We start from the raw sequence: 7,723 nt of genomic DNA, 5'->3' as shown, positions 1-7,723 counted from the left end.
CAGAGAGAGAGAGAGAGAGAGAGAGAGAGAGAGAGAGAGAGAGAGAGAATGTAATTCTAGTTCGCAGATTAAACCTATGATTAAAAGACAGTTTCTACAAAGTTCAGATACCAACATTCAATGATGCACCTACTTCACTAAAAGCAAGTATTGTACAGAACAGGCGTGCCCATCCTAGATATTATGTGAAACAAACCTGGAATGGGAAAAGAGACCACACAACTGCAGAAGTGCAGTTACCCTAGAAGTGAATTGATGCAGCTTAAAAGGCAAGTGTCAGCACTAACCAACTTAAACCCAGATGGCAGGTTTGGTTAAGTTGATTGCAAATCTCCCAACATGGCACAGCCTTCTGTAAAACAGACTGCTCAAGTGGAAAAGATGCATGCAGCATGAAATGAGAAACTTCCTTAGTTCATGGGATAGTTATAGTTACATACTCAGCTATAACTTAATAACATATTGTACTTATTTTTTCATCTGTTAGATCTGAAAGAGAAAGAGCATACAGGAAATAGTTCTGAAGACAGGTTACAGAAACTTTCTTCCCTCTCAGCTGATTCACAGAATTATTACAAACACATATCAACAACTATACCTGAACCCGTATGTATGCTTGAATTTAACACTTTGTACTTGAAAAATAAAGCATCACATAAATAAGAAAATCAGGAAAAACATGTAATGTGTCATGAAAAACAAGACAATTCACATAAAATCTTGAGGGTGCACTCTTTAACAGGAAAAGAACATTTGTTGACACACACCTGCTTATAGTCAATTACATACAGACTACAATCTGTTGTAGCATTAAAAAAAAATCACCTAAATCACAGGTCTGCAAGCCTACAGCTGTTGGAAGAGAAAACCTAGGTACAGGAAGTCACTCATGAGTACTAAGATTCTCAAAAACATGAATGCTTCACATGACCTGTTTCATAAGAAAAAGTATTCAGTATTGCAATTTTTAACATAACTCAAGTTGCATAAGTAATTGATACTAGATGAGCTTCACCATGGGTACATTACAACCAGTGTTAGTCATATACATACAAAGAACTTACTTTCTTCCTTGAAATGCAGTGAGGGCACCTGATGTAGACACTGGACTGACATTTCCATAAGTCATTGGTTGCAGTGTAGCAGTTGAAGTAACAGTTGGAGTAGCTGCAAGGTTCCCATTCAAAAGAGCTCTAGAAAGACTACAGTCCATAACTATTATTCATAGGATAAGACGATTTTTATGGGTTGGTAGTTCTTGTTAAATGAGTACTAAACTCTACAAGTCCTGCCATTTTTTCTCTTAGAAGCAATATGTCTTTCTTTTCTATTCAAAATGAAAACATATTTTAGTATACGATATGTACTTCATTAAAAAACAGAAAATTGTCATTCTTGGCAGCACATGTGTAAGAAGGGGTTAGCAAACGAATTAACTTAAAGCACTGTTAAATTCAAAAGCCAAAAGAACACTATAGCATCTATAAATATAGACCCAAGAAGAAATGTTTCTTCCCCTTCGCATCTCCTCCCTGTTCTTCCCAACAAGCAAATACAACTGAAGCCCTTTAAAACTGAACTGTGGATTAACAGTCAGTGCAACAGCATTTTATGCACTATGCACAATGCAGGCGAGTGTTAAGACTTGCAGGTCACCAACAGAAATGATACAGCTCTGTTTTACAGGTGACATCTTCATATTTTTGAAGTTCAATTCAATTTAATGTCAAAAACAGTGAAAACCATCCACCATAAACAGAAATACTTCTTTCAAACCCAATTGTCACCTTGCTGTACTTACACTGCAGTGTGAAAATTCAATGGAGGAACAACAGTTTGCTGGTGAGAAAGAAGAGTAGGAGGTATATTTACGGGAAGTACATTGAAGAAATTACTCTGTTGCTGATGCTTTGAAGGGAAGGGTGGACGACCCAAGTTGGAAGAATTTGGGAACATGCTCCTTTCTACTTGAAGTGAACATGTATCCTTTTACCTACATGAAAAAAAAAGAAAGAATGATATTGAAATTAGGCAAAAAGAAATACTAGTTACCTTTTAAAGTCTTGGTTTAAAAATTCAAGTAATCTAGAATATACTTCCAGGAATTGCTACAGAGAATTGTCATTGCAGGCTAGCTTTTATTGCCTTTCAGGACAAGAAACTAAATAAAAATACTGTACACTCCAAAGTTTCACAATTACTACTTACTTTATTTATGTTTAAAAATGGATTTTTATTTGCTCCCCTCCACTTTAAATTTAATTTTTGAAAAATTACATATCACAAGGCATAAGAATGTTCATCTCAAGGAAAAGCAATGTATTACAGTGGAATATGTTTCATATTCAAACATTCCACAATAAGGTCCACAGTATATGGGAAGAAACACTTGACTACATTATAAGAACATGAAGATGCAGCAGATCACAATCTATAAGTTAATATTTTTTTCATGACACAACACATAAAAAAGCAGCCAAATTATGACAGGAATTGCAAATAATCTCCTCATGCTTTAAGAATATACATATAGTAATATTTTACTGAATGGCCTCTGTGATAAAAAAATATAGGTTTAACTACCTTTTAAACTTAGAATTGATGCTGGCAAAACTGGCCATGTTTAACCTCCTGGGACAGCTTTGACTGTCACTGCAGGCAGCATTAGCACAAAGCATAGGAAAAAGAGTAACAGGGAGTTTATGTGCTCAGGTTTGACTTTGTTCCTTACTTTGTGTGATGACAACCCACACTAGTGAAAACCCAGTAGTACATACATGGACATCGCTGCAATAGCTCCATGAAAAAAAAGTATCAGGATTAATGCTCTCACAGTTCTCCCTCTTTCTTTTTTTTCCCCCCCTCTTTGGAGAGGTGGGTGAGGGGAAGCATTATGTACTAATGTAAGTTACTATTTGCACGTTCACTTTCAATTCTGCTAAATGAACGAACCGAACTGCACATCAACGAAGTCATTTGACATTTATATTTAAATGTATGATTTAAATGATTATTTATGTGCTGTCTAAACTCTTTTATTTCTCGTAGACAGAACAACTGTTAACACGCCTCATTCCTCTCTGAGCAGACCAGGCACTCTTCACACCACACACGGGATACATAAGCAGTTTATGGAAACTATCAGCTAGTAATAGGACCATTCATGAGAATCCAGGAGGTGCAGAAGAAACACCATTTAGCTTTTAAAGCAGTAAATACCAAGAAGAGAAACAGCGAAGGAGTTACCTTTCCCACAGCAAAACAACGCAGCAACACCGCTGCCTCAGAGCAGCGACAGCGACAATTGCCGTGCCTTCCGGCAGAGATTACATCGGCAGGAACTACCAGGCCCTCCAGAAAGAGTTTCATAACTTACACTCCCGGTAGCTTTGTCCTGGCGGGTACCGTTTCCAAACCAGCGCGTTCTTCTCGCAGAGCCACCAAGTGCCCCGTGCAGGGAGCCTGGCCCACAGAGCCCCGACAGCCCCTAGTGACACCGCCGGGAGAAGTGTCCGGTGCCACCGCCACGCCTGCGGCCCAGGTCCGACCCCCGGCACCGCTCCCTGTCACATCCACACGGGATCCACACGGGATACTCACGCCAAGCCTGGGCGGAGGCACGCGGGGCGGGCCCGCGGGCAGCACCGAGCAGGGCCGGCAGCGGAGACCAGCTCTGGCAGCTGAGCGTCGCTCTGTCCCCCGGATGCAGGGACGCCACAGGAAGCGTCCGGGATGCGGCGGAAGGACTCAGGATGCGGCAGGAAGGTCCCGGAATGCGGCAGGAAGGGAAGGGCCTATTCCGCCGGCTCCCGCGCCACTGCCGCACCGCTCACGGGCAGAAGCCGCTTAGGGGCGTGGTTGGGCGGAGAGCGGGGCGCATGTGCGGGGTGGGCGGGCAGGGACAGCGACAGGGACAGGGACAGGGAGGGGCAGGAGGCGGGGTAACAGTGCCAGCCAGGCATAGCGGGGGTCATGAGAGTAATTTCCGTGCAGCTGATTTGCTTTCTACAGTTGCTGGCCGACTGTAATTGAGCTGCTGTTCAGGTGCGTGTCAAAAGTATAGTATTTGGCTAAATCAGTTAGGATTGTAGGTGTGCTAGGATAAACCCGAGGTCACGAACGGGCTGAAATGCCTGCATCCTGAGGAGTAAAAAGTTCGGAAGACAGAAGCAGAATCACAGAATCATCAAGGCTGGAATAAAGTTCATCCAGCCCAGCCACCGACCAGCGCTGTCTCTGTAACCACTAAACCATCACCCACTACCAGAGCCAGTCACCCCTTGAACATCTCCATGGATGGTGTCTGCACGACCTCCCTGGGCAACCAATTCCAATGCCTGACCGCCCTAACAGTGAAAAAAAAATTTTCTAATACCTAGTCTGAATCTCCTCTGTCTCAGCTTAAGGCCATTTCCTCTTGTCTTCTCACTGCAGACCTGTCCCCACCTCACCACAACTTCCTTTCAGGTGGTTGTAGAGAGTGATGAGGTCCCCCAGTGCATCCTCTTCTTGAGACTAAACAAAGTGAGCTCCCTCAGCCATTCCCCATAAGATACATTTTCCAGACCTTTCACGAGCCTTATTGCCCTTCTCTGGATATGCTCCAGCACTGTAATGTCCTTTTTAACATGATTCCTTCTTGAGGACAGTTACTGGAAGTGGGCTCTTGCCATGAGCAAGTACTGAAACAGTGAACTGATGCACACCTATGCACACACTGTTGAAGCTCCCCCCTTTGAGAGGGAAGGAGTAAGTTGAGGTCTTGCTCAGTTTTGAGTTTCTTGCTTGAAGGCTTGCTCAGCTGAGAGCAGGCAACCACTGGGGTTATCACAGTTTAAGACCGGCTACTCACATACAGACTTACTGGATAACAAAGAGACAAAACACAGGGGCCCAATGAAATGGGTCTACAAATGGACTGGGAAGGGAAGGCTTGGGCTGCAAAAGGACCTTGGCTGTGGCATGGGAACTTTATGTAAGGGTCAGCCCATGGCTATGGTTAGCATTACATTTATGAGAGACAAATTTTAGGGTCATACATGGAAAGAAGCTGCAAGGCGAAGTTCAGCCACAAAGAAATTTCTCTTGAGAATTTTTTATTTAATCATTTTGACTTTTTACTAGCCAAAGCACATAGCAAGGGTTAAGGCTAAGTTTAGAGTTCAGAGAGAGACAAAACCTGTAGGTCTAGGTGACATGGCACTGCAGAGAAGCTTCCAAGGGAGAGTTTGGACTGCAGAAAGTGTGTTCTGGGCAATTTTAGAGCTAGAAGAGAGACAGTTCCTGGGGGTCTAGTTGTGGTGGGTCTGCAGAGGGACTGCCTAGGGATGGGTCTGCAGAAGAATTACTCTCAACACTTGAATCAGGGCCATGTTTGGGTTTGCCTAGGGTTAAGGCCTTGGGCACTTTTAGGGCAAGGAAGGGACAGTTCCTAAGGGTTTAGCTGAAGTGGGGCTGCTGAGAGAAGGTCTGGGCTGCAGAAGGAATTCTCAGAAAACCTTTTTATCTGAGCCACATTTCAGTCTGTCTGGTGTTAAAAGTCTTCCAACACTAAGGTTCAAAGAGAGACAAAGCCTAGAGATCTAGGTGAAGCGGGGCTGCTGGCAGGCTGTCAAGAGAAGGTGTGGGCTGCCAAATCAGTTCTCTCCTGGAGCTTTTTCATTTGTGCTACAGTTTGGGTTTTCTGTGTTTAAGGTCTACCTTGAAGGCTACCTGGCCAGGGTTAGGATTAGAAGAGAGAGAAAGCTGAAGGGTTCTGTTGTGGGGGGGCTGCAAAAGGCTTCTAAGGGCAGATTTGGGCATCACATAGAACTCCCCTTAGAGCTTTTCCATCTTGGGTGTGGTTTGGGGTCTTTGGCTAAGCTCAGCCCACAGTTAACATAGGGGTAATGGATATGGTTCATAAAGGATACAATGCCCTGGTGTCATTTGGGGTTGGGGGTGATAAGGATTTGAATTGGGACACATTAGGATGAAAGAAGAGTTGTCCCTTGGGGAGTTCAGTCCCAAGATATCTTAAACAGAGAACAAGTAGAAAAATAGATCTTTTGTTTCCTGAGAATCCTACCAGTGCCCAGTTAAGCAGAACTTGGATTTTGATCTGTGTGCTGGTTTTGTCTGGGTTAATTTTCTTCACGGTGGCTTGTATGGGGCTGTGTTTTGGATTTATGCTGAAAACAGTGTTGATAATATAGAGATGTTTTTGTTATTGCTGAGCAACACTTACAGCAGAGTCAAGGCCTTTTCTGCTTTCCGTACTGCCATGCTGGTGAGGAGGCTGGGGGTGCATGGGAGGTTGGGAGGAGACACAGCTGGGACAGGTTACCCAAACTGACCAAAGGGATATTCCATACCATATGACACCATGCTCAGTACATAAAGTTGGGGAAAGAAGGAAGAAGCCAGGGGCATTTGGAGTTATACTGTTTGTCTTCCTAAATAACGGTTACTCATGATGGAGCCCTGCTTTCCTGGAGATGGCTGAATACCTGCCTGCTCATGGGAAGCAGTGAATTAATTCCTTGTTTTCGCTTTGCTTTCCCTATTAAACTGTCTGTATCTCAACCCATATGTTTTCTAGGTTTTACCCTCCTGATTCTTTCCCAGATCCTGCTGGTGGGGAAGTGAGCAAGTGGTTGTGTGGTGCTTGGTTGCCAGCCGGGGTTAAACCACGACAATCTGGAACTCAGCTCTCTTTCTTTACTATTTGTTTGGAACCAAAGGAATAATTTCTGCTCAAGGCAGAAACCTCATGTCTTAACAGTTAAAAGTCAGTGATACAACTCCTTATAGCTGGAGTTCCCCATGCAGCCCATTCAAACAGTGTTCTCCAGACCATTTGACCACTCTTCTCACCATAATCTATCCATTAACCAATAACATGTCACTCTTCTAGGATTCTCACATTTGCCATGGGGCCTACAATAAATATAACCTAACACAGTCAATATACCTCGTATCAGGCAGTGTTTATAGCAGTGTATTAAGCATCAACATTTTTTTTATACAGCAAAATGGAAAAAAAAAAGAAAAAAAAAGAAAAAAGAAGATTTAGGAATGCCTTTACTCAATTAAAGTAACTTGTGTTGCTATGTTTTTTCCTGGTCTCCTTCTGCCCTGCTCCTTGGCAAAAGGCACCCTTGTATTTTGTGTTTATATCACTTTAGATTACCAAATAACTCTTTTTTCTGGCTCAGGCTGTTCACTCTTAAGGATTTTTTTTTCCATGTCTTACCTGCATTGACTTGTCAACAACGCTACACATTTCAGTAAGGCACCTGAAATAACCTGACATTTTACAAATTGCCAACAATCTTCTGAGACAAATCTCTGTGCTTTGATGTGCTGCGAGCTGTTCTATTTTTCAGTATCTGCTGCCTTACTTCCTGACCCTGACTCAGACAGTTTACAGATCCTCTTCTGTCAGAAAAGACATACAAAGCCTTACTTCTGGATTTAGTCAGCAATCAGGCTGCTGGACAAGAGACACTCAGCTGAACAACTTTACAACAAGAAATTTGAGAATTTGCACCAGTGATTCCAACAGATTCCCCCAAACAGAATAGCATTAGGACTGGTGTAAAACTCCTGCCCCAGGAGCTGCTGACTCATGGGATTGGCTAAGAGCTTTACTTTAATATATAGATATAGGGTTCTTTAATACCTCGAGATAGCAACTGGCTTGTTTCCAAGGAATTACTTTATTCATTTAGGGGAGTAAATA

The 7,723-nt window shown here is 43.0% G+C and overlaps 1 protein-coding gene across 3 annotated transcripts in view; it reads right to left on the bottom strand.

Moving 5' to 3' along the window:
• TENT2 (terminal nucleotidyltransferase 2) overlaps positions 1 to 3,854 on the bottom strand; it is a 46,046-nt gene extending 42,192 nt beyond the window's left edge. For all 3 annotated transcript variants that reach the window (XM_027671469.1, XM_027671468.1, XM_027671470.1), the window contains exons 1-3: positions 3,601 to 3,854; positions 1,802 to 1,993; positions 1,065 to 1,202 (exon numbers count right to left, since the gene is read on the bottom strand). In XM_027671469.1, the coding sequence (XP_027527270.1) occupies positions 1,065 to 1,202; positions 1,802 to 1,956 (293 nt within the window). In that variant the 5' untranslated portion in view covers positions 1,957 to 1,993; positions 3,601 to 3,854. The remainder of the gene's footprint in view (positions 1 to 1,064; positions 1,203 to 1,801; positions 1,994 to 3,600) is intronic.
• Between the last annotated feature and the right edge of the window lie 3,869 nt (positions 3,855 to 7,723).

The sequence above is a fragment of the Neopelma chrysocephalum genome, unplaced genomic scaffold, assembly GCF_003984885.1.
Source record: "Neopelma chrysocephalum unplaced genomic scaffold, ASM398488v2 Primary Assembly neopelma1_97102, whole genome shotgun sequence".
NCBI lineage: Eukaryota > Metazoa > Chordata > Aves > Passeriformes > Pipridae > Neopelma > Neopelma chrysocephalum.
This window is presented reverse-complemented; position numbering and strand designations above follow the sequence as displayed.